This window comes from Synchiropus splendidus, chromosome 6 (assembly GCF_027744825.2).
Source record: "Synchiropus splendidus isolate RoL2022-P1 chromosome 6, RoL_Sspl_1.0, whole genome shotgun sequence".
Lineage (NCBI taxonomy): Eukaryota > Metazoa > Chordata > Actinopteri > Syngnathiformes > Callionymidae > Synchiropus > Synchiropus splendidus.
In genome coordinates, this window is record NC_071339.1 from 13,053,430 (window position 1) to 13,079,483 (window position 26,054).

At 42.1% G+C, this 26,054-nt stretch overlaps 5 protein-coding genes across 5 annotated transcripts; 1 reads left to right on the plus strand and 4 right to left on the minus strand.

Annotated features, from left to right (window-relative positions):
- Positions 1-880: 880 nt before the first annotated feature.
- LOC128760174 (green-sensitive opsin-like) lies at positions 881-2,989 on the minus strand. Its single transcript, XM_053867246.1, has 5 exons — positions 2,166-2,989; positions 1,925-2,093; positions 1,690-1,855; positions 1,375-1,614; positions 881-1,290 (listed from the first exon to the last, which is right to left on the minus strand). Exons 1-5 carry the CDS (start codon positions 2,548-2,550, stop codon positions 1,189-1,191), a joined length of 1,062 nt encoding a protein of 353 aa, XP_053723221.1. The 5' UTR covers positions 2,551-2,989; the 3' UTR covers positions 881-1,188.
- A 4,411-nt stretch (positions 2,990-7,400) lies between these two features.
- LOC128760175 (green-sensitive opsin-like) lies at positions 7,401-9,129 on the plus strand. Its single transcript, XM_053867247.1, has 5 exons — positions 7,401-7,838; positions 7,904-8,072; positions 8,139-8,304; positions 8,381-8,620; positions 8,698-9,129. The coding sequence occupies exons 1-5, from the start codon at positions 7,454-7,456 to the stop codon at positions 8,794-8,796; spliced, it is 1,059 nt and encodes a 352-aa protein (XP_053723222.1). The 5' UTR covers positions 7,401-7,453; the 3' UTR covers positions 8,797-9,129.
- Positions 9,130-14,156: 5,027 nt separating this feature from the next.
- LOC128760177 (green-sensitive opsin-like) lies at positions 14,157-17,070 on the minus strand. Its single transcript, XM_053867249.1, has 5 exons — positions 16,647-17,070; positions 16,396-16,564; positions 15,512-15,677; positions 14,881-15,120; positions 14,157-14,613 (listed from the first exon to the last, which is right to left on the minus strand). Exons 1-5 carry the CDS (start codon positions 17,008-17,010, stop codon positions 14,515-14,517), a joined length of 1,038 nt encoding a protein of 345 aa, XP_053723224.1. The 5' UTR covers positions 17,011-17,070; the 3' UTR covers positions 14,157-14,514.
- A 1,104-nt stretch (positions 17,071-18,174) lies between these two features.
- Positions 18,175-21,584, minus strand: LOC128760176 (green-sensitive opsin-like). Its single transcript, XM_053867248.1, has 5 exons — positions 21,183-21,584; positions 20,945-21,113; positions 20,062-20,227; positions 19,744-19,983; positions 18,175-18,596 (listed from the first exon to the last, which is right to left on the minus strand). The coding sequence occupies exons 1-5, from the start codon at positions 21,544-21,546 to the stop codon at positions 18,495-18,497; spliced, it is 1,041 nt and encodes a 346-aa protein (XP_053723223.1). The 5' UTR covers positions 21,547-21,584; the 3' UTR covers positions 18,175-18,494.
- A 984-nt stretch (positions 21,585-22,568) lies between these two features.
- LOC128760197 (green-sensitive opsin) lies at positions 22,569-24,752 on the minus strand. The gene is made up of 5 exons (XM_053867304.1): positions 24,336-24,752; positions 24,083-24,251; positions 23,700-23,865; positions 23,378-23,617; positions 22,569-22,928 (listed from the first exon to the last, which is right to left on the minus strand). The coding sequence occupies exons 1-5, from the start codon at positions 24,697-24,699 to the stop codon at positions 22,830-22,832; spliced, it is 1,038 nt and encodes a 345-aa protein (XP_053723279.1). The 5' UTR covers positions 24,700-24,752; the 3' UTR covers positions 22,569-22,829.
- Between the last annotated feature and the right edge of the window lie 1,302 nt (positions 24,753-26,054).

The window sequence follows — 26,054 nt, forward strand, 5'->3', positions numbered from 1 at the left end:
AAATAAAAAAAGTGCCAAAAAAAAATGAAGTTAAAAATGGAGAAAGAAAATACGAAAACAAAATGAATGCAATTAAAAGTGCATATGAAGTCACCATAAATAAAATGAAAATATAATATAATAGATAATGAAATCATCATTATCTGTAATTGAAATGAGAAGGCAGTCACCTATGATGAGGCAGACTGTTCCGTCTTCTCTCGCTAGTCAAAAGTTAATAAGCCATTTTGTCATGACTTGCGTCTCTTTCTTTGAAATGAGCGGCCGCACCGGCCGTCACTAACGTGCGTGGCTGCCTCCACGTGGCCAACAGGGCACGTGACACATGGCTCTGCACTCCTCATGGGGTTAATAGACACTGTTTCTTCATGGGACACAAATAGTTTGAGACAGTGGTTTATAAAGAGCTATACGAACGCACGCGATGACTTAAGATGTCACTTGTTCTATATCACTTGGTGTTTATTTGTTCATATGGGTTTCATATGTGCATTTGTGGATGTGAGATGTGTGAGTAATATATAGTTTTTCCTACTAGGTTATGCGTTTGTATTTTGTGTTTTAAATTGCGTTTTCAATGCATTCTTTTTCAAGGCAGTCAAATTACTTTTTCAAGGTGGCCGTGGCAGCACCTCTTATTGTGAGGGTTTCAGCCATAAGCATTTAGAAACACTTTTTGTTCTGTTTTACTGTCATGGAAGACGTTTTCCAGCCAGGTGGCGCTACTTGTACCAACACAATTGTTGAATCCTCTAAGTTGCTCCGTTGATTTGCTGCGTGTGCTGTGTTCTATAAATATATGTGAAATGAGTTTGTCAGCAGAGATCCGTCTTTTGAACCATGAAAATACCTGTGTCAATGAAAACACCCGACAACAATATATATATTTATGCATGCATTTTATTATCTACTGATTTTTTTTCTTCTTCTTTTTTGATATCATTAAAAACCAGCAAAATATACACGTATGTGATTTTCCAGGAGCACAGAGCCTCCCTCACATTTCACCCCAGTTGTTGTGAGAGCGGTCATCTTTCACATCTTCACTCTCTGTCTCACACACAGTCCAGCGTTTATTTACACAGTTGAATTCCTGAATTCCAAACTCCTTTTGGCAAAGGTTGAAAAAGACTTTTGGTTTCAAAACAATCAGTGAAAGTGTCCATAGAATGCTTTGTTTCATCCCATTTAAGAGACAGAGGAAACTTCTGTCTTGCTTGAGGAGGACACTGAGGTCTCATCTTCCACCATGCCGCCCATTCCGATGGTGCTCAACATGCAGTTACGGAACTGGAGGAGAAAAGAGGGAGAAGAAGGTGAGCTACAAAGCCTGGAATAGAGGCGTTGATGTTATGGCAGAATGTTATTTCTCACCTGTTTGTTCAGCAGCACGTAGATGACTGGGTTGTACAGAGCCGAGCTCTTAGCAAAGAAGGCAGGGATAGCAGCCGTCAGAGCACTGAAGTAGGCTCCCTTGTTCATGAAGATCCAGCCGGCAAAGGTGGCATAGGGCACCCAGGCCACCAGGAAGCCGAAGACCATCAAGACGCACATGCGGGTCACTTCTTTCTCAGCCTTCTGAGTGGATGCAGAGTCCTGCTGCTGAGCTGCAGCCTGGTGATCAGAAGGAGCAGCTGTGAGCTAATGTTACTCTGAAGGAGGCGACCTCTTACTGTGTTGTAGACTTACGGCTTTGACCGTCATCACCAGGCTGCCATAAGTGAAGAAGATGAGGAAGACTGGGACAAAGAAGTGCACCACAAACATGTAGATGACGTAGGACTCGTTGTTGAATCCTGGAGCCAGGGTGTAGTAGTCAGGTCCGCAGGAGCACTGCATGCCCTCGGGGAGGTATCTGCATGAAGGGTTGTGGTTATTTTCGCTCTATTGTGGTGTGGAATATTGGTAAAGCACTAGCGCATACCTGGACCAGCCGAACAAAGGAGGGGCGGCACAAGCGAATGCCATGATCCAGGTGAAGAGCACACCAACTGCTGCATGAGTTCCGGTGAATTTGAAGCTTCCCATGGGTTTGCAGACGACAATGTACCTCTCAACAGCCAGGACCACCAGGGACCACAGAGCCACTTCACCTGAGAGACAAAAATGGGGTTTGGATTTGAAATGAATGTCCAGAGAATGATTCCAAAATGTTTCCCTCTTACCTCCTAAGGTGGCCATGAATCCCTCAACAGCGCAGGCAGTGGCTCCCAGAATGAAGTATCCGTTGACGGCAGAAGTGATGGTGATGGTGAATCCGAAGGCGCACATGATGAGACCGGCCACGGCCAAGTTCACCAGGATGTAGTTGAGCGGCTGTCGGAGCTTCTTGTTCTGAGCCGTCACCAGCAAAGTCAGGCCGTTGATGGGGGTTCCAGTGCAGATCAGGAAAAACATGTAGAAAGCCAGCATCTTGAAACAAATAGGATCTGCCAGGTAGTACTGCGGGTACTCGAAGGGACTTCTGACAATCCCGGTCCTGTTGGACATGGGAATGTAGAAGTTCTTGCCCTCTGTGCCATTGGGCTCCATCCCTCCGTCCCAGACCATGCTCGCTTCTGTCGGTGAGGATCGGTGCCAACCCTGTCAATGTTATTTCTACAGGAGGTGCTAGGCGAACAGCTTAAGTCCACCTCAGGTGTGGTTTTATACCTTCCCTGAGGTTATCCTTAAATTGCTAGAATTAGATTAGGAGCGGATTGCGAGGAAGTTTGAGGACCTCTGATAATTGACTTAAATCATTTGGCCTCCATAGTCTCAGTCGCCATGGTATCACACTTCTTAATGGGGTTGATGAGGAACCCACACTGGTCCATGTTATAACGCCTGATCTCCATTCTGTATTTATGATCATTCCAGTTTGTTAACGTAATGAGCACACTGGGAAAACGTAACAGTGGTGCATCATAATCCCATATTCCTGCATTTTAACTGAGGAAGCAATAATAATAGATGTATATTTAATTCAACTTTTCTTCAATCAAAGTCACAGACATGCTATATGTATATATATATATATATATATATATATATACTTACATGATATATATATATAGTATAATTTTATTGTACAAATAATAATAAATAATAAAATAATATATATAATAATAGCATTATAATAACATTAATACAAATACTAATACAATTATATTTGTATGATTTATTTGTATAATAAAATGATACAAATGAAATAAATACTGACGTCACATAATTGTGTAAGCATATAATGACAATTTTCCAATGAATAAATGTCCACTCTTGATTTTCTGGCTTTATTTCATGACTAAAAAGAATGGATCTTCTGCCATTCATCCATCACAGGCTGGAGGATTAGTTATAAAAGCTGTCGGACAGTCGGAGGGCTATTAAGCTTCAGCCTCAGCTCTCATCCAGACTTGTCCGCTCTTTTACTGTTGTTCCACATTGCCGGCAGCGTGTTGATAAAGTGAAATCATTTCATCTCCAGCAGAAGTGTTCTTTGATGCCGTCGACGCCGGTTGACATCAGGTGAGTTGTGATGCATTTATAAGGTGGTTATTATCAGTAATACAGTTTAGTTTTGCGGTCAGATACTGAAGTAGCTTCTTAAGCCTGCACGAGTGTGGCTCCGCTCAGTGAGATGTGATTATGACCACTGAAGCAAACCCCTGTATCAGAAGGATGTAAAATGATGCCACAATTTGCATTTTAATAAGGCCGCCAAACACTACAGCAAGAGTTCCAGACGCATTCATCTCAAATGAAGTATGATGGAAGTACTATGAATTAACATTTCTTTGTGAGTGTGACTTAAATGCAATACACTTCTGTTTCTTCTCTGTTTTGGGTTTGCGCGCCAACATGCAGTGACTTACTGGGACTCGACATTGATATTATTATGATGTTATGTTGCTAGAACTGGAACAGGCAGATGATTAAACAAAATTTACTCTGATAATCTAAGACTAATAATTTATCTAATTCTATAGATTGGTATAAGGAACATTTACAAATATATATGTTTACTTTAGGGAGTTAGAGTCAGACCCAGCTTGAGTCTCCACTGCTCCCAGACATTTTTAAATTTATTTTGGATCCCAGAAAAGTCAATTTAATTTCATTCAATAAACTACGCTGTAAATCTTAAATTAAGTGTAAATAATCTGAGCATTTCTCACCTCACACAGGCTACGGACTGAATGCTTAACTATTGTATTGCTGAGTCAGTGGGTCCCTAAAATGCAACTAAATATCAAGTCAACTCAAACACACCGGGTCAAATCTTACAGGCACAAATGAAGCTTCCAGGTAACATGTTAACATCTGCATGAAGCTTGTAGGCCGATGGGTGGATTTATTTCATACTTAGCACCAGCTAAGACACAAAAATACCTAAATACACAGCAGTAAAAATCTGTCATATATATATATATATCAGAACATACTTTCTCAACAAACATTAAACAATATCGGCTAGTGAAATGAATCATCAAAGTTAGGTCGGGTAAATATTTTCAAGTCATTATTTCAATTTTATGCACTGTGGTCAACAACCCACTAAATAGGATTGGATTTAATACTCATTAAACATTTACACACTTTAATTAACGGAACACATTTAACTCACAGTGAAGAAAACTACCATCAATGTTTTTAAAACATTATTAAACAGTTCACTTTACTTTCCCGTTCAAACTCACATGTGGCGGCTTGCTGTTGCGCCCGGTGTAAGTAGGGAATTACAAACCAAAGCAAGTATCAAACAAGCTTTAAAAGGATATCCGACTTGATACAGTGAAGCAAATATAAACAAAAAGACACAATAATCATTGAACTTTATGAGTTAAAAAAAACAACAACAAAAAAAACACTTGGAACTTGAACAAAAAGAAAACATTTGTTTCCAAATACAAAAAAAAAATAATAATACATGTGATTAATTAAGTTTGGTGGAGCTTAAACAAGATGTGAAAAACAAAGTAGATAAAATGAAAATGAATATAACGAAACTCAATAAACATAAAACACATTTTCAAAATATATGACACAATATTCATCTTGAGGTACAAACAGAATGAACTCAAAGGCTCCCAATCAATTTGAGTGCTACGCCTTTTAGCTACTGCATTACTGGATAATTGAACAATCAAACAATGGGAAGAAAAAGGTTCTTTCACAGTCAACAACTTTGGAAATTCTAATACTTTAAGTTGAAAACGTTTTTAAATGCAAGGAGATGTGTATTGATCCTTTCATGCGGTAATTCGACCTCATAGTTGAAAGTAAATGGACCAGGACTGAACATAGTCCATTTACTTTCATCACCACATTTTGTTTTTGAGCTATTTAATCTTGACAAATAGCAAAATAGAGACTTTCTAATTTCGATCCTTTGGTTCTGAAGGTCCAAACGCATCTTCATTGGGAAGGAGAACTGCTCTTTCAGTCTTCTAACGTTTGACATTGATTTATTTGACGGGTGAATGTAAGATGTTCTGAAAAAGTTTGGTTGTCAGGGAGAAACAGTCAGCTGTTTACAACCGTTTATATGACCTTTATGAACCGTATGTATTTTCCATTATCGGTCCAGTCTCTGGCTATCATCCACTTACATGGCAGTCGGAGCGCCGGTGCATGCGGCGAGCTGCTCCCTGAACCGGTCCACCGCAGGATTTTCACATACAATGAGGTTAGATGTTAAGTCCAAGAACAGACTAATACAACAGAGGTAACACAGAAGAAATACACGCAAGTATATTAGTGTCAGCTTTGCCAGAATGTCTCCAAATTCTGCAGATATGGAGGCTGGGAATTACTGAGAATTTTATTTTTACTCTGTTCAAAGCAAGTGGCTTATGCTATTTCAAAACTAGCTTTTAGTGTCTAGCGTCGGCTTGAAAGAGTCCATTACTTACAATTGCAGAACTATGTTGTCTTGTTACATTTAGTCAGCTTTTTACAACTGACTAAATGTTACATTAACTGCTTGAATATATACAGTATAATACATCAGGACTAACACGCTATGTTATAAGTTTTGTAAGCACGATGCACAAATAACTGTCTGATCATCTTTTGTTTTGCAGGTTGTGTTACCTTCCAGGAAGAATCTTGGAGAGCGTCTCGCGAGACGGGATCACGTGAAAAAAAGAAAAATCCTGAAAAGAAAAATGCCATTTTTGACTCTTTGCCTGAATCTCATCCATCGAATCAAGTCGTCGCCGACCAAACGTGTGTGCTCAAATGTGAGGGTGTCGTGTCCGTGTGAATCTGTGGCCTTACGGAATAAAGGTGATGTGGACGAGTCACCTCCAGAATAATCAAATTATCGACTTATTTTAAAAACGGCAACAGTCACAATTACGGGACGTGCGTCTTCAGAGGAGACGTGAGGTGATCCGAATTTTGTTAATGATCTTAACACTGCATGCTCTTTTAAGTCGTTTTCAGCCGAGGCAGGATCCACTTGACATACTTCTCGTCTGAAGAGATTAGCCACCTGCCACATAGCCAGCCGGACAAAACTGAAATAAAAAGCGAGGAAGCTTACATTCAATATAATTTTGTGGTTCAGGTACTGTATGTGAAGACAAAAATATCATGGAACAAACGTACAAAAGTACAAAAACGTACAAAAGTATGTTCCGACGTCACACTACTTGAGAAGGACTGGTCTAGTGTAACAGGGAATACAAAAATGTCCGATGCAGCATGTTCCAGACGCGATCCCAGTGCACTTCCTGAAGCATTAGCTGTGGACTGAATGCTTTTAAAACGCCCTCTTTTCTCCTTCCCTCAGTGAAAATCTGAGTCAAAACAAGAGCTCAGGAAAAAGCATTTGACTTTTCTTCCCAAAAGTCCAGCATTTTGACTGTTCAACTGCGAGTATGCTATTAGCTCAACTAATGGTCGGTTACCCTCATTCCTTAGACTTGTCAAGGGGAACTTGCCTTATCAATACTCCTTCTTGTCTTCACTAATTCCAGCTTTCACGGGTGCCTTTTGAATGAGTGGTCATTATCCGCCCACTTTAACCAGAACAATGAGGGAGTGAAAAAATGTGCAGCGGTAGCTAACTTAGCATTAGCGATTCACTCACTCTGCTGACCGAACTAAGAAAACAAGGTAAATCTTGACTACGTCTAGACAGTGTGAACTAACACCATTCCCCCGTGGAAATGGTCTTACGGATTCGGATGTGTTTTACGAGGCAGCATCCTCAGAGGTGTGAAGGGAAGTTAACTCCAATTCTTTCATATGGATTAAGATCATCCGGCTTGGCAGAAAGACGAACATTAGCGTCATCCAGTTAGATAAATGACTGACCTCTTGTATCCTTCAACCCTGTGTCAAAAGCCTTTAATCCCAATTTGGCTGGTGGTGGATTTGTGGACGACTGCAGTATATATTACACTTCAGGCCATAACCTCACCAGTTTTACAGCCAAGGAACTCATTCGATCTTGAGACACGAGATGGTCTGGGACGGAGGAATCGAGCCCAATGGCACAGAAGGCAAGAACTTCTACATTCCCATGTCCAACAGGACTGGGATTGTCAGAAACCCATTTGAGTATCCGCAGTATTACATGGTGGACCCGATGATCTACAAGCTGCTGGCTTTCTACATGTTTTTCCTGATCTGCACCGGAACTCCCATCAACGCTCTGACTTTGGTGGTGACCGCCAAGAACAAGAAGCTCCAACAGCCACTCAATTACATCCTGGTCAACCTGGCCGTGGCTGGTCTCATCATGTGCGCCTTCGGCTTCACCATCACCATCACTTCTGCCATGAATGGCTACTTCATTCTGGGACCTACGATGTGTGCCGTTGAGGGATTCATGGCCACACTTGGAGGTAAGGACATTTGCTGTGATGTAACCAAACTGAGCGAACTGACAAATGCACATCGCGTCGTCCAGGTGAAGTGGCTCTCTGGTCCCTGGTGGTCCTGGCTATCGAGAGGTACATTGTCGTGTGTAAGCCTATGGGAAGCTTCAAATTCAGCGGAACCCATGCAGGAGTCGGTGTGCTCTTCACCTGGATCATGGCATTCTCTTGTGCTGGCCCTCCACTGTTTGGCTGGTCGAGGTAGAAAAAAGAGTCAGCCCTAGACATTCCTCTGTTACTCTGTACATGACATTGGTTCTCACACAGATACCTCCCCGAGGGCATGCAGTGCTCCTGCGGACCCGACTACTACACGTTGGCTGCCGGATTCAACAACGAATCCTACGTCATCTACATGTTTGTGGTCCACTTCTTTATCCCAGTCTTCCTCATCTTCTTCACTTATGGCAGCCTGGTGTTGACGGTCAAAGCCGTAAGTGCAGCAACATTGTTGTTAGCATGTTGTTCGCGGACCAGATTTCTGATTGTGTTTTGGTCCAACCTTTTAGGCAGCTGCTCAGCAACAGGAGTCAGAATCTACCCAGAAGGCTGAAAGAGAAGTGACCCGCATGTGCATCCTCATGGTCTTTGGCTTCCTGGTGGCCTGGACGCCATACGCCACCTTCAGCGGCTGGATCTTCATGAACAAGGGGGCTGCCTTCACTGCCATGACGGCTGCTATCCCTGCCTTCTTTGCTAAGAGCTCGGCTCTGTACAACCCAGTCATCTACGTGCTGATGAACAAACAGGTGAGCTGAAGTTGAGCGCCACGCGCCTGAACCGTTGTTTACTCCATGCTTCTTTACATTCATCTTTTCTCCTCCAGTTCCGTAACTGCATGTTGAGCACCATCGGAATGGGCGGCATGGTGGAAGATGAGACCTCAGTGTCCGCAAGCAAGACAGAAGTTTCCTCTGTCTCTTAAGATGTATATATTTTCATATACCTGGACACTTTTTACTACACATCTCCATGTTTTTGAGTGGATAAACGAAATGTTTCTCTCCAAATCCCAACAATGGAATTGCTCCACAGAAGATGGAATTCATCTCAACAACTCATATGAATGAATTGAGCCATATGAGTCAAGTCACCGCAACGTTTGGTCTGAAAATTCATCCTGTCCTCTCAGAACAAGTCGCCCTCACATCTCTGGGAGTCATTTTGTCCTGTTCTTTTAAACAGAACAAAATACATCAAGTGAGCTGTAAACATTGTATATATATTCTAGATAAATAAATGCATGCATCAAAAAACATTGTCTGGTTCTGTATTTTTCAACTCTCAAGTCCCAGTCAGGTTATCTATTTGTAGGTGTTGAAAAAGAAAAGGAAGCTTTCGACAGACAGTGTCAAACTCAGTCTGGCAGGGAAAAACATGGCCAAGTCATCTAACAGGATCAATGTTTGTTTATTTATGTTGGGGTTTTTTTATGACAATGACTGCTTTAGCAGTGCATTATGGGACTTGGTGGTGAGCGGTTTGGCACCGTGATGATGGCATGATGAGGATCAGGAAATGGTTGTGAAGAGTCTCAAGGCAAAGAACTAGACTTCACTCCCAGGAGGGAGTCCTTCTTTTCACTTGAGCATTTGCCAACTTGGCCTTTGACTTATTCGCTGGCTCAAGAGGTTGATGCAGCCTGTCATGGTAGCTGCTATGGAGGGACATAAATATGAGTTACTACCCTTGAACACTAATCAGACAAACAGATAAAATACAGACAAATGACAGTGGCAAAACTTAACCTTTACGCATGACAAAACTAAAAAACAGTTATAATAGCCAAGCTGTTTTGTAGTTTTAACCCTCAAATTGAGGCTTGACAAAAGTGTCCTCACTTTGCAAAAATGTCCTCAATCTGTTGGTTTAAAACACATACAGGTTCTCACTAAGATAGTACAAGAACACACACACACTCACACACGTCTGTTTTGTAATTTTTGTGAGGACCTCTCATTGCCACAATGCTTTCCTCAGCCTCTTACCTGTAACTTAACCATCCAAAACACGTGGCTCACCTGAACCAGTGTATCAAAGTACCAGTGTATGACTCAAAGTTGTGCAGTGTGTTCTGAGGTTTTAACCCTCGAAATCTTGTGAGGACAGGCCAAAATGTCCTCACGTGTAGTTATATCATTGTGGGGACATTGTGAGGTTTTTCATTAACCATCTTAACTATCAACTTAACCATTCAAAAACCATGGCTAACCTTAACCAGGACTCTGAAGCAAACTGAAACCCAGTTGGGCTTAACCTTGTGGGGCTAAGCAAAATGTCCTCACTTTGCAACAATGTCCTCACTCTGTTGATTAAAATCTCATACAGGTCCTCACAATGATATAAGTACAAGAACACACACACATATAGACATATAGAGTCTAGAGCAGTGCTTCTCAATTATTTTCTGTTGCGTTCTCTCAGGAGGAGGGTTTTTCGTCTCGCAACTCTCCACTGCCTCTGTAAATAGTATCATTTGTCGATAAAATTATTCTAATATAATTACACACTTCTATAAAAATTATTAAAGAAAAGAAAAAGAAAAAGAATACAAATTAACTTACAATAAAAGATAACTTTATTAACATTGTTGTTGTAACAGAAAAGACTTAAAGTGCATCAAATCACCTGAAAAAAACATGAGTGGATGTGCAACTACATTTTATTCTAGTACAAAAGTATGTTCCGAAGTCACACTACTTGAGTAGGACTGGTCTAGTGTAACAGGGAATACAAAAATGTCCGATGCAGCATGTGCCAGACTTGATCCCAGTGCACGTCCTGAAGCATTAGCTGTGGACTTAATGCTTTTACAACTCCCTCTTTTCTCCCTCCCTCAGTGAAAATCGGGCTGAAAGTATTTTGGAGAACCGGTGCTCAAGCAAAAAAAAAAGGAACACTGAATTATGAATGAATATTAGGGCACTTGCCCACCACTAGGGGTCTGCTTGTGCACACGCCAGATTAGTAGATTAGATCTGTCTTCAACCTCATGCTGGACAGGTTAAAGTTCAGAGGAAGTCCAGTGCTAAATACACTCACTTACCCATCTAATGCAGTGGTTGGAATATATTTTTTTAAACGTACTGCTTTGAGAAGCAACAGTATGCAATATAAAAATTACAGATATCGACGACAAAGTAAAGAAACACAACAAATAAAGACCTCAAAAATGAAACACACATGTCTTCCAATTATAAGAACGTCTGCACTTGAACCACGCCCCACTTTTGCTTATCACAGATCTGTGGTCGTATTTATGTGTAACTGTGCAATAGAGGCATTTTATGGCGCTATCCACGGACATGCGGTTGTGCTGAGTAGGCGCAAATTATTATTTGCTTATTTCTGCTTCATGGAAAGCTTCATTTGCAGACAATGTAAAGTGACACCTTATATTTTTAGACTTGAAAAACTGTTTAAATAAGCTTACATCTTCGAAGTATTCCTAAGGGGCTAAAACAACAAGGACCTGAGAATGCTTTCACACAGTGACGTAAAATAAAACCCCTCTTTATTGGCGCACGTCAGCGTCCATGATCCTGTCATGTGATTATTAGTGCTCTTCATCATGCTGGTGGCGCAGGAAGGTGGTAGCTCTACGCCCAAGTGAATCCACTTAGGTCGACAGGATTGGGTTAAGAAGACGCCTGAAAGTCTTTCTGCTCAACAGGCACGTAGAACATGTTGGGTCTTCGGCTCCTGAGGCTTAAGGGTGACGCTGTTAATGCCTGATTTTGATTAAAGGACAAATAAGCCTTTATTTAGAAATGTGATGTCACCGGCAAAGTAGATCGAATTTGCAGAGATTCAGGCAGCAGTCTGCAAAACTTGAAGCAAAACTCTTGAAACAAGAACCTCAAAATATATACTGATTCAAGATTATTTGAGATAAATCTGGCGACATGATTTTATTTTATTTTATTTTATTTTATTTTATTTTATTTTATTTTATTTTATTTTATTTTATTTGTGTGCTAAACGTGATCTGAGTCAGTTCCAACACGCAGGCTTTCTAGAGTGAGCTGCTACGTACCCAGTGCGATGGGAGGGGGCAGCAGTTCTCCGTGTGTATAGAAATAATCCATGGGCTCCTCTGGTCTGTGAGAAAAGGAGGCGGGGCATCGCCCCTTCCCACACTTCTTGGCCGCTTTGCACGATTCCCATACATAGATTAATGCGCCTGTACCGCCTACTTGTTGACTATAAAAGAATATTAGACGCAAATAATAATTCATGATTTTAGTTAGCATGTTTAAAATTGGGTTTAAAAGGATTGAATCTCTGGTTTGCTGAGCCTGACTAGACACCCATCTCAGACTTTCTTACATCAGGAGATTGTCTCGTGCACAGAAGGTCATTAGGTCGCAGGTATTAGGATAAGCAGGACAGCTACTGGGCTCATCGCAACTCTCTCGAGGGATAAGGGTTCGGGCGCAATGATCCCATTGAACGCTGACGAGTGCTCAGCAAATTTCACACAGAATTTCAGAGGCGATTTGATGTATGTAAAGTATATATCATTGAGCAAAACATGTTCAATAAAACATTGGATTACGAGATTATTTTATTTTATTTTATTTTATTTTATTTTTGACTCAGGTTTTTTGCTATTTAATGCAATGAAGACAGGATTATTTGATTAGTGGATCACTTCTGACCAAAGCAAATTGGTTAGATTAGCAGCAGCTGTAGGGGAGGCATTATGGGTTCTACATTGCTTTAGGGATCACGTCATCGCTATTTAGAAATCATCAATAAGATGTCTTCTATGTTAACTGACTGTAAAACTTGCACCTAACCGAGTCATTGTTGGATGGAAGTTTATCCGATCCACTACGAGTACTACCACTAATAATAATACTTATAATAATAATGATATTTTATTTTATTTTATTTTTAACACTTCAGCCTCGACGTCTCATCACTCCCGCCTTAGTCCGCCACCCAGTGGTGTGATGCGGTACTACATTCTACAGCCTCTTCACATTGTGAACTTCCCTTTTTTTTAATCAATTGCCACAAAATACAACTGCATAATGTGCTGAACTCCACAAATTATATCAATACCTCATAATACCGATGGTGAAAGTCTGTATACTTTTTCTTGAATTGTAGTTTAAATCATCTCAAAACAAGATTCCTACTCTGCTTGAAACGTCTCTGAAACGTGAACAAACGTAAAACCCCATTTTGCCTGTCGACTCATAACTAGAATGACTGAGACTAGATTGATTTTCTATTTCAACACATAGTCTCTGAGGCTGTCTGGCGGTCTAATTGTACACCCAAACCTGGTCAGATTCTCTTGTTTCAGGTGGTGAAGGTTCACTATTGCCTCCGTGCTTGACAGGCCTTCGACGTGGGCATCTGATTCCAACTCCACGGCGATGTTCTCCTCAGATGTTTTCTGTTGCTCTCCGGAAGACGACCCAACATCATATGACCAGGGCTCTTTCCTCTGTGCACCGCCTGAGGCTGGACGCCTCCTTTCGTATGCCATGTCTGGGAATACGGACTTCATTCTTTAAACACTCTTTTGTCGTGGATGTTTAGAACCTCAGCGTATTTATTGCGATGTCATCGGCTCTTTCGGATTGCTGGACTGGAACTGTTGGCATGTCATGCAGGATACAACCATTTGCTCAGTCTGTTTCGTCATTGCAGGCCAGAATCAATATGCCGCCATATGAACCAAGAAGAATTTTTATTTTCAGGCCTGTGGCTGAGCTAATAATCAACAGCTTTTATTATTCAGTTGCATTCCACCTCATAGCGTTGACAACCCAGCCATGAAGTGGACTCAGTGGCGCTCCCCCTATTTTTATTTACGCCACTAAATAAAGGATATTTTCACAAAGCTGGTTACATCAGCGAGCGTGTGTGGGTGTGTCAGCGTGCGAGTGTGTGTGACCTGGTTCAGCAATGCTTGTGGAAGGACTAATTCATGGAAACACACCGACTTGTGAAGACATTTTGCTCTGTGGGGCCATATTAGCCGCCCTCGACAACACTCAGCCAAGTCACAATAACTGGGTTTGGTTCAGAGTCCTGGTCATGGTTAGTCATTTGTTTTGGATGGTTGGGTTTATGGGGAGGAGCTAGGGAAAGCATGAAAGTCAAGGAGATGAAAGATCACGGTTCAAGTGTGTACTGTTGTGTGTGTGTTTTAATACATTTTAGGCGGCATTGACTGGCTGTGTTACTTAATAGTGCACTGCATTAACATTCCAATGGCATTAGCATTTAGCATTAGCCATAGCGTAAATAAAGGGACAACACCGATATTTTTTGCATGCATTTAATAATATCTAGCGTATATTTGTTTATAAAATATATACAGAATATTATGACAGAGACCATTGGACGCATTGATCCTCCCATGTCATTGGTATACAAATGTGATTCTTGTACGTACATTCATCCCAACACATCACACGCATCATCACTCGTTCATTCACTGCAATAGAATCCTGTGGGGAGTGTGTTTGCGGATGATTTGAGTTCATGAAGGATCCTGGAAGTAGCTGCTGATTTCGCTCCAGATTGTGATCGCGGAGGAGGTTTGAGTTCATCCGCCCAGTCGGTCAGAAGCAGAAGAATTCCGGGGCAAAAGACTTCTGGAGTGGTGGGAAGGTCATCCTTAAGAGACAGAAGACACTTCTGTCTTGCTGGCTGATACTGATGTCTCGTCGTCGACCATCCCGCCCATGCCAACTGTGCTGAGCATGCAGTTACGGAACTGGGGGGCGAGAAACACAGAGAGTCACATGCTGCAGCACGCAAAGATGCTGGAGTAGTGTTGTTATAGAAGCACTGGCAGAAGAATGGCGGCTTGACGTATTAACACTAGTTGTGGTAGGACAAGCCTAGTCACTACAGGAGAGGCAGTTGAATTTCAAGTAGTCGTGAACTGTTTAAGCAAAGATTCTGGTTGCCAGTGTAGTAGTAGTGTTATTACTATGTCACTCTAAATGGGAAACAGGTCATTTTTCATCGCCAAACTAACCTGTTTGTTCATGAGCACGTAGATGACGGGGTTGAACAAGGCAGAGCTCTTGGAGAAGAAAGCTGGGATGGCCATGGCTGTGGCAGAGAACGCAGCTCCTTTGTTGAAGAAGATCCAGGCAGCAAATGTGGCATATGGCGTCCAAGCCACCAGGAATCCAAGCACCATCAGGACGCACATGCGTGTCACCTCCTTCTCAGCCTTCTGAGTGGAAGCTGAGTCCTGCTGCTGAGCGGCAGCCTGGGAAGGACAATGAAGGAGATGTGAAACACTTCAAGATGCTTGTATTATTATGATTATTATTATTATAAACAACCCATTACATTTCTGCTGGTGTATCCAAATTCATGAGAAAACGTTGTGTCATTATGCTTGTAAAATTTTCCAATTCCCTTTTACAAAATAAATAAAAATGAAAGCTGAGACATTATTTTTTTTTAAATTTTTTATTATTATTATTGTTGTTGTAAATACAAAGGTGATATTTATAAAGGTAATTATCATTGTAAAAATGCATTACTATTGCGGATAAAGGTTCCCGTCAGCTTTCTAATATTTTGTCAGTACAGGAAATACAGGCTACGTTATAAATAAGTCTGTATATTCATGAAAAAATAACTCCAAAACTCACCGCTTTGACTGTCAACACTAGACTTCCGTAGGTGAAGAAGATGGTGAAGACAGGGAAGCAGAAGTGGCATGAGAACATGTACATGACGTATGACTCGTTGTTGTAGCCAGGAGCCAGAGTGTAGTAGTCCGGTCCGCAGGAGCACTGCAAGCCCTCTGGGATGTACCTGTGTGAAGAGAACCAGGGTCGTCATGTTATCGGAGCATTTATTCGAGGCAATATGCTTTTAGTAGGACGGAGGAAAACTAGTCGAGGAGTGATAATCCAGACAAGCGCGAGCAAAGACGCTATTGGCACTTGCAACTTAAATCTTTTTTTCCAGGACGTTGATCTGCAGACGTCACTTTGGTTCCCTACCTGACAAGAAAAGCTGTAATGCTGAATACATGTAGCATGGTTTATTTAATTCAAGCATCACCTTGTCTTGGTTGTCTTGCCTTCAAACAAAGGCCAAAGCTTTAGTGGATGACTTTTAGTCGCGTGTGAGCGTTCATGTTTTAATGCAGCGTGGATGTCTCCCAGCGCTGTGATTTGGACCTGCTGCCTCATTTAGATCTCGCTCCTGCGTGTTGTTTTCTGCCGCAGGGAAGCTGCTGCAACATTTTGTGTCCTAAAGTGCTCAGTCATGGATGGTTGCGAACCATTGAACCACGACAGAGAAATTGCCTCCATTTCCCAGTTGTCCCTATCCATTTAACCTCCGGTCAGCTTAGGTTTTAAGTTAAACTGTCTGGTCAGCTTATGGACTTTAGTCCTCTCCTCTTTGAGCTAAATATCTGTGGCTTTAAGTATCTTAGTTCAGGAAATGACATGCAAGTATTTGAGTACATTAAGTTTCTCATAATGTTGCCCTGAAGAATGGATGTATTTGCCCTCACTGTTACCTGGACCATCCAGCCAGCGGAGGGGCAGCACAAGCCAGAGCCATGAGCCAGGTGATCAGAACTCCAACGCCGGCATGGGTGCCTGTGAATTTGAAGCTTCCCATGGGCTTGCAGACCACAATGTACCTTTCCACAGCCAGAACCACCAGTGACCAGAGAGCCACTTGACCTGTCGGGAAATGACGGAGACGTCAGTACATGTCTCTAGAGCAACAGTGAAATAAAAAAAACACAGGATTTGGATACCTCACCTCCGATCGTTGCCATGAATCCCTCGACAGCGCAGCCCATTGGTCCGAAAATGAAGTAGCCGTTGAGGGCCGTGATAAAAGTTATGGTGAAGCCAAAGATCACCATGATGAGTCCAGCTACGGCCAGGTTGACCAAGATAAAGTTAAGAGGTTGACGGAGCTTCTTGTTCTGGGCGGTGACCACCAGGGTGAGACCGTTGATGGGGAAGCCGGTGCAGATGAGGAAGAACATGTAGACAGCCAGCATCTTGAACTGCCATGGATCCCCCAGGTAGTACTGCGGGTACTCGAACGGACTCCTGACCAGCCCCGTCCTGTTGTTCATGGGGATGTAGAAGTTCTTGCCTTCCGTTCCGTTCTCCATCTTTTGCAACCGTGGGCAGTGAGGATGACTTGCTTATTGGGATCCTGTACAGCAGGCTCCAGCTCGGGTGGTAGCTTTATACCACTGAAAAAGTGGATTACACGGGGATTGATTAGACTTTCCTGTAAGCTCTAGGTCATTAATTTTAACACCAGATTATCATCACCTCCTAAATCTGCGGAATTGCCTTTAGGTCAATCACGGCCTTGTTGTCTTTCTTTTCTCTTTCATGAACACGCTGCATGATTCGATTGCACTAGATCGCCTTTATTTGTCCCACAGCGGGGAAATCGAACAATTCACTGAGGTCACATCTTCCATGTCAGATGAATCATACAGGACTCTCTCACCATCACTGAATCAGGTGACCACGGTCGGAGTCATCCATAAAGAATCTTTGAATTTATTTGATTTACACTTCCACCCCTGTGGTCAAATTGTCATCTTTTATGACTTGGTGTACTTTAACAGTTAAACCGTTCGAGTAATGACGTGACTCGCTCCTTTATCGCATAAAAAAGTGGTCATAATAACCGTCTATTTTAAACACTCTCACACGCAGACAGGAACACACGTGCGCGGGGACACACTCATGCATGTGGACAAACATCCACCATACACACACACACACGTTTGTATATATATTTTGTAAGACCTCTCATTGTCCTCACTAGGATCTGTGTTTCAAATTGTTCACACACAAGTATAGCAATATACTTTTTTATTTTATTTTATTTTATTTTATTTTATTTTAGTGAAGTCAGTTTTTTTATTTTTCATATTTATAATGGCCACAAGTTGCGAATAGTTTGCCTCATTCTACCTTTAATTTGAAGTTCTCCTTTGGATGATTGTGTGTGGACTTGTGTGTCCCTTGACATACAAATGCGACAGCCAGTGTCAGTTTAAATCTCGCAGCCTGCGGAGTCACATGGCGTCTCGTAGCAATGCATTCTGACACACAGTCCACGTTGTCCCTCCCATCCATGTCGGATTTAGCAGGGCGTACTGAAGACTCGGTTGTTCACTTCAACATGGAGGCGGCGACACCGTCCAGACCCCTCTATATTGAAACCCAGTGGACATGTGTAACCCCTGTCACAATAGAAGCGTTCTAAGAAGCTGGGTGTGTTTTGGGTGTCACACTTTAATCATACACAGACACATTTTGATGCATGCATTTATTTACCTACATTTGCACAAGCATTTATAAAATATATGTACAATCAGACAGGAACAATCGTTTCCAACCCCCTCAAAAATGATCTATAAAACCATGTGACTGAAGCAAGTGTTGATGGTCAAGATTGGAAAAAAAAAACAGTGCGTCACTGGTCTGAAATGTGTAGCTTTGAGATAAAACTTATATCCAAGTCTGGATTAAGACCCATGTTTGGCTAGTCAGTGAAAACAACTGATTCCAATGTCCTTTGCAATAAGTCCGTGAGCGATATTCGTGAGAGCTGTTGATGTGCGTCCAGGTTTTAGGAGACAGAGGAAACTTCTGTCTTGCTTGAGGACGACACTGAGGTCTCATCGTCCACCATTCCTCCCATTCCAACAGTGCTCAGCATGCAGTTACGGAACTGCGGAAGGAAAAGAAGTGAAGAATGGAAATTCAGAAATGCAGTACAAGAGAAAAAGGTATTCCTCCATTTAGAGATAGTTTGTCAAAACGTTTTGGTTTGTTCTTTTAATACCGTAATTGTTGGACTATAGAGCGCATCGCAATATTAGCCGCACTCACTACATTTAAGAAGGAAAATAGATCTTGTTCGTACATGAGACACTTTGATGCAGTTTGATGTGTTGAGGCTCAATATTTTGTCAGCATGACGCTCTTTAGCCTTATGTCAGCCGCATCGTTGTAAAAGATGCAGGGTTCCGATTGCGAGAAATGAGTAGCGACTAATAGTCTGGAAATCACGGTACATCCAACCAAATCACTTTGCCAACACATTTTTTAAGAATTACATGAAGTAAATATACAGTAGGCTAAAAATAGGGGGTTAAAAAAAACCCGAAATTAAAATAAAATACAAGCTAGTTACATTTTCATTCCATTACGTTCAATTAAGAAAAAGTAGATAGTATGAATGTACATTATTGCATCGGGTTTCTTTGCTCATTTGTTTGACAACAGAATAACTAAAATGGATGAATGTATTCCAATAAAACTTTCCGTGTGAGCTGGAAGCAGGGTATCCTGGAAATGACTCAAGAAATGGAAATAAATAATAATAAAACAAAACAGTAGCTATCTCGAGAGAATTGGTCAATTTGACATGATTCTTTAGCCTCGAAAATATCTGTTGCTTTGTTCTTATGAAAACCCGATAAATGGCATGTGCTCAGTGCTAGTATACATATTACTATTTTACTAAATATTATAATACCACTCTTCAACACACAAAGGTCAACTGTCTCTGTTTCTTTTGGTGCCGTTTCTCATTGCTCCACTGTTGTGACCCAAGTTTAATAACGTCATCTCAGGTAATGCGGCGTTTAATAAATTTAAAAAGAATTCATGTAAAAATCTCCAAAAGCAATCCTAAAAGATATGAACGTAAAGCAGTCGCCTTAGCTTAGCCAACATTGTTGATGATCTTGGGAGGAAATGGGTAAATGCAAGTCACGTTGTTCCCTGGGTTGTTGAAAAAAAATGGTGTCCCCACCGGTTGAGCTAATGCCCCCCCCCCCTCTTCATCTTGTCCTGGAGGTGCTGCTGCTTACCTGTTTGTTCATGAGCACGTAGATGATGGGGTTGAACAAGGCAGAGCTCTTGGAGAAGAAAGCCGGGACGGCCATGGCTGTGGCAGAGAACGCAGCGCCTTTGTTGAAGAAGATCCAGGCAGCAAAGCTGGCATATGGCGTCCAAGCCACCAGGAATCCAAGCACCATCAGGACGCACATGCGTGTCACCTCCTTCTCAGCCTTCTGAGTGGAAGCTGAGTCCTGCTGCTGAGCAGCAGCCTGGGAAGGACACAAATGCAAAGCGTATTTACCATCAAACTGAGGGAACACCAACTGAAGAGCTAACTAAAAACATACCGCCTTGACAGTGCAGACTAAGTTTCCATAGGTGAAAAAGATGGTGAAGACAGGGAAGCAGAAGTGGCATGAGAACATGTACATGACGTATGACTCGTTGTTGAAGCCAGGAGCCAGAGTGTAGTAGTCCGGTCCGCACGACACCTGAACCCCCTCTGGGATGTACCTGTGAAATGGAATCTAAATTGAGCTCACAGAATTGTCAAGAAACATTTTCTCACAGCCGTCTTTCTATAACAAGAGGTCAATTTCAGAATTGAAAATCTGGATCATCCATCACTTTCTAGCTGTGGTCGACAGCATTCCTACTAGACTCCATACATGGCAATAGAAACAGAGAGCATGATGTAGAGGGTCTCAGCTGACAATTGGGTCTGTTAGACCTAGAAAACAGTCTGAAATAATTCCATGAAAGGATCTGAACATCTGAGTTTTGAAAACAAATGAGGCTTGTTCTGAAAGCCAATGCTGCCCAAAAGTAAACAATGGCTTGTTGCAGATGCCACTCTAGCGGATAAATCCCCAACAAGTAAACTAATCCGACTCTAGTTAATTCGCACTCCTCCAGATAATCTCAAGTATATAAACATGAATGCATATCCTCTAATCACCTTTGTCTGATGACTTGGTCAAGATCTTGTCAAGGAGAACCCCTCGGGCCATTCAACATTTCTCTTTAGGTCTTTTTCCCAAAGCAGAGCAACAGAAGTCCCCTTAAAATGAAACATCTCAGTGTGGAGTCCCTCACAAGATGCTTTGTCTTCCTCACTTCTTGGTTCAGTGTTAACCTTCCTGAGGGTGGTTTCCCTCCAGAGCTCTACTATGTTTACGGCAGGCCATGACCTCAGAAGTGAACATCATGACCTCAAGAGACCCTCATTACCTTGACCAGCCAACAAGAGGTGGAACAGCACAGGCACACGCCATGATCCAGGTGAAGGCACAGCCAGCAGAAGCGTGAGTGGCTGTGAACTTGAAGCTGCCCATGGGTTTGCAAACCACAATATATCTCTCAATGGCCAGGACGACTAGAGACCACAGGGACACCTGCCCTGTGGAAGGAAAAGACATGGCCAACACTTCAGTAACTTCACTTCATAAGCGTGTCCCCGATTGTTTACCTCCAAGTGTTGCCATGAATCCTTCAATAGTGCAGCTCATTGGTCCCAAGGCGAAGTGTCCATTCAGTGAAGAATAAAAGGTGACAGTGAAGCCAAACAACACCATGATCAGTCCAGCAACTGCCAGATTAACCAGGATGAAATTCAGCGGCTGTCGTAGCTTCTTGTTCTGGGCAGTGACCAGCAGGGTGAGAGCGTTGATGGGGAAGCCAGTGCAGATGAGGAAGAACATGAAAAGAGCCAGGAGCTTGAAGAACCATGGATCCGCCAGATAGTACTGTGGATAGTGAAAGGGGTCCCTCACAAGCCCCGTCCTGTTGTTCATAGGGATGTAGAAGTTCTTGCCTTCGGTTCCGTTCTCCATCTTTTGCAACAGCGGGGAGTGACTCTGCTCTGCTTTTTGGGATCCTGTAGAGCAGGTGGTAGCTTTATACCTCTGAAAAAAGGGATTACAGGGGGATTGATTAGACTTTCGTGTGAGCTCGAAGTCATTAATTTTAACACCAGATTATCATCACCGCCTAAATCTGCGGATATTGCCTTTATGCACAACAATGACAGTATGTTTCATTTCTCTTCAATGAATAGTGATTAAACACTATGTGCAGTTGCTGCAACTTTCAATTCTGAGTCGTGCAGATGGTTTTATAAGTGGAGGAATATGGCACAGTGGTTCAACGGTCCACAAAAGAAATACAACATTAAATTGTAATTTCTTTCATTGTCTCATTCATATTAAAAATGGTGACAATAAAAGGTTGGTAAGTTTTGCACTTATGTAAAAAAAGCAAAATGTTTTCTTGGTAATATATGTGGGTGACACATATTAACTATTAATAAACTAGTAACTTGACGATTAACTGTTGGTAATATGTAATTTTGGTTTTGTCTGTTGGGTATTTTTGGTGACTATATCTGCTTAAAATATAGTCAGGCTTAACAAGACACTAAGTAATATGCAATGATAAATAACTGGCTCAAATGAATCGGATTCATTTATGAATTGGACGTTATTGCCACGAAAGACGTTATGGTTTCGACGGCATTGGTTTGTTTCCCTTTGTCATTGAGAGTTTTGAGGATGGACTGAGGTTTGCACTCTCTGAATGCGTTTATGACTGGAAATACATGCTACCTAATTCAAAGTGTCATCATGTATGTGTCATTTTGCCTGACTTGACCATGTTGCTCAGAGAGGGACATTAATACCTCCTGTCTGTGAAATAACAAAAATGACAACAATACTGTGCTACCAGTTGATTTACTTTATTGAAACCTGGCAGATATTTGTAAACCCTGCCAGTCCGATGTGGGTGAAGAGCAAATCATACCTAGGTTCTCCAAGAAACGTAACCCTCGCGTAAAGTGTGACAGTACACAGACACATTTTGATGCATGCATTTATTTACCTACATTTGCACAAGCATTTATAAAACATATGTACAATCAGACAGGAACAATCATGCCGATCCTTCAAAAAAAATATCTATAAAACCAGATAACGGAAGCAAAAGTTGATGGTCAAGAGTGAGGAAACACTTTGGTCAGCGATGTTAGTCAGCGAAAGCCACTGTTTCCAACGTCCTCTGTAATAAGTTATAAGTCCGTGAGCGATATTCGTGAGAGCTGTTGATGTGCGTCCAGGTTTTAGGAGACAGAGGAAACTTCTGTCTTGCTTGTAGACACTGAGGTCTCATCGTCCACCATTCCTCCCATTCCAACAGTGCTCAGCATGCAGTTACGGAACTGGGGAAGGAAAAGAAGCAATAAATGGACATGTAGAAATAGGTACAGTAGAAAAAAGAATTCCTTCTGTTCAATGTAATAATAATTTCTGGCGGTCTCATTTGAGGTTCTCTTTGATGTGTCGGCCCAATGAAATAGTGAAGTTCAAGTCATAATCACTGTGTTTAATCTGGACAACTGTCTCCTGCACACCAAAGACATCCAACCATCACATGAACAGCTTCGGAGAAAAACAGCTGAAGACAAACCGCTTGACTTAACAACACGTTGCAATTGATATACTGAAGTACATCAACATACATGTGACTACTTTGACAAAAGTTCCACATTTCTTTAAGACACTCAGCTGGCTGAAGTGGGGGGAGGAATGTGCTGAATCAGCGCTTTTCTAGTTTTAAATATTACTCTTAAAAGCTAATAAAAAAATAGGTCAACTGTCTTCAACATACCTGTTTGTTCATGAGCACGTAGATGACGGGGTTGAACAAGGCAGAGCTCTTGGAGAAGAAAGCCGGGATGGCCATGGCTGTGGCAGAGAACGCAGCGCCTTTGTTGAAGAAGATCCAGGCAGCAAAGCTGGCATATGGCGTCCAAGCCACCAGGAATCCAAGCACCATCAGGATGCACATGCGTGTCACCTCCTTCTCAGCCTTCTGAGTGGAAGCTGAGTCCTGCTGCTGAGCGGCAGCCTGGGACAAACAAATACAAATACAAAGTGTATTTACCATCAAACCCATGAGCTGATATAAATATATAAACATATAAACATACCGCCTTGACAGTGCAGACTAAGTTTCCATAGGTGAAAAAGATGGTGAAGACGGGGACACAGAAGTGGCATGCGAACATATACATGACAAAGGACTCGTTGTTGTAACCAGGAGCCAGAGTGTAGTAGTCCGGGCCGCAGGACACCTGAATCCCCTCAGGGATGTACCTGTGAAACAGAGGCACAACTGAAGTTCGAAGCCAGTGATCAAAGTTTAAGGTGAAAAGGTGTTTCTAATCCAATCCATCCAAACAGCACTAGAACACATTATGTCAATGATGGGCATGAAGGCATCCTAAGACGAAATCCCAGGGGCGTTTCCCTCAAGAGCTCTACTTTGTTTACGAGAGGCCAGATGTGACCAACATGAGGAGATCCTCATTACCTTGACCAGCCAACAAGGGGAGGAATAGCGCAGGAGCACGCCATGATCCAGGTGAAGGCACAGCCAGCAGAAGCGTGAGTGGCTGTGAACTTGAAGCTGCCCATGGGTTTGCAAACCACAATATATCTCTCAATGGCCAGGACGACTAGAGACCACAGGGACACCTGCCCTGTGGAAGGAAAAGACACATTGAGGTCCGGTCATTTTGATATGAAAAATCACGAATACACTGAACAAACTATTTATTATTTACCTCCAAGTGTTGCCATGAATCCTTCAATAGTGCAGCTCATTTTTCCCAAGGCGAAGTAGCCATTAAGTGAAGAATAAAAGGTGACAGTGAAGCCAAAGATCACCATGATCAGTCCGGCAACTGCCAGATTAACCAGGATGAAATTCAGCGGCTGTCGTAGCTTCTTGTTCTGGGCAGTGACCAGCAGGGTGAGAGCGTTGATGGGGAAGCCAGTGCAGATGAGGAAGAACATGTAAAGAGCCAGGAGCTTGAAGAACCATGGATCCGCCAGATAGTACTGTGGATAGTAAAACGGGTCCCTCACAAGCCCCGTCCTGTTGTTCATAGGGATGTAGAAGTTCTTGCCTTCGGTTCCGTTCTCCATCTTTCCAAGTCAAAGGTTGTGACCTGACCGACAGCCTCCGGTGCTCTGGGCAACTTGAGTGAAATTGTTGGCGAGGAATGTGTTACAGTCTTTTTATAGACCTGGAGAAAGGGCGGGGGTCATTATGCTGCAGATGAGCAAAGACAATAAGCCTGTCATTTCAGTGCATAATCCGCAAGAAGTGAGGACCAGGTCAAAGAAGGCTCAACGCATGATTTTTTTTTTTTTTCCTCCACTCAACAGGAGGTTAGTGATGAACTCAACTTGCCAGATTCTACATTGGCAATGTGTGAGAGAGCAGGTGCACAACACACTAATGGGAAATTAAAAAAAAATAAAAATAAAAAATGCAAATGCAAATACTTACAGATGAGGGATCATTAAAGCAAGTACTTGTGTCTTAATATGATTACAAACCGATCCATTTAGTTGGGTAGTCAGAAGCAATTTGTTAATGAGATTCCAGAGGGCACACTGGGTGACATAGTAACAACACTCTGCAGAGTCAGGCTCTGCACTCTGCGTTCGGTTTCTTCAATGAGTCAGAAATCACTTATTTTGCATCTTTAGAAAAAAAAAAAAAAAAAGAGGCAGAATCTTTATTTGGGCTCCGAGGTGTTTGAGGAGGTCGGAAATGAGAGAGGACTTTGCTGTACACAATAATCTACGCTTGTTCCTGCCGGGCGACGGAGGCGTTAAAGTTGAGCCTGTAAGCCAATTACGGCATAATCAGGTAGAATAAACACAGCTCACGGGGTCATCGGACCGACTTGGTTCTCTGCTTAAGAAATCACGGAGACGCATTTGAGATGTTTAACACGGTTGCATTTGACTGGGGATGCATATTCATAAAGCATTGCTTCAATTCCTTCATGTAGCCTGTCATCCTTGTACGATCCATTTACGTGCTCCAGTTGACTTTTATCACTGACTGGATCCTGCGATTGCTGATATTAGCTTGGGATGGTTATCGGTATAACTCAATCGGGTGTCGGGTATTTTTCAAGAACATGTTTGATCCAATCCATGAGCCCAAATATCCCAAAATTTCACTTTGTGTGTCATGTTGTGGTGGCTTTTTATTTTATGTTGGTGCATCAAAAAGCGTTCAGCCTAGAATTTTTGTTTTGTTTCAGAATTTTAGTCTCTTTTCCACGTTGCACTTTTATTTATGCCATTAAAAGCGTCAGTGTCATGAAGCCCAGGCAGTAGTGTTTCTAGGTGTCAGTATGAAGCAGTTCCCATCTATAAACACGATCAACAACTTTTTGAGTGACAAGTAGAAGGTATTGGATCTGTACCGATCCTCAAAGCTGCAGTATCGGTATTGGATGTGAAAAATGCAAAAACCTGCA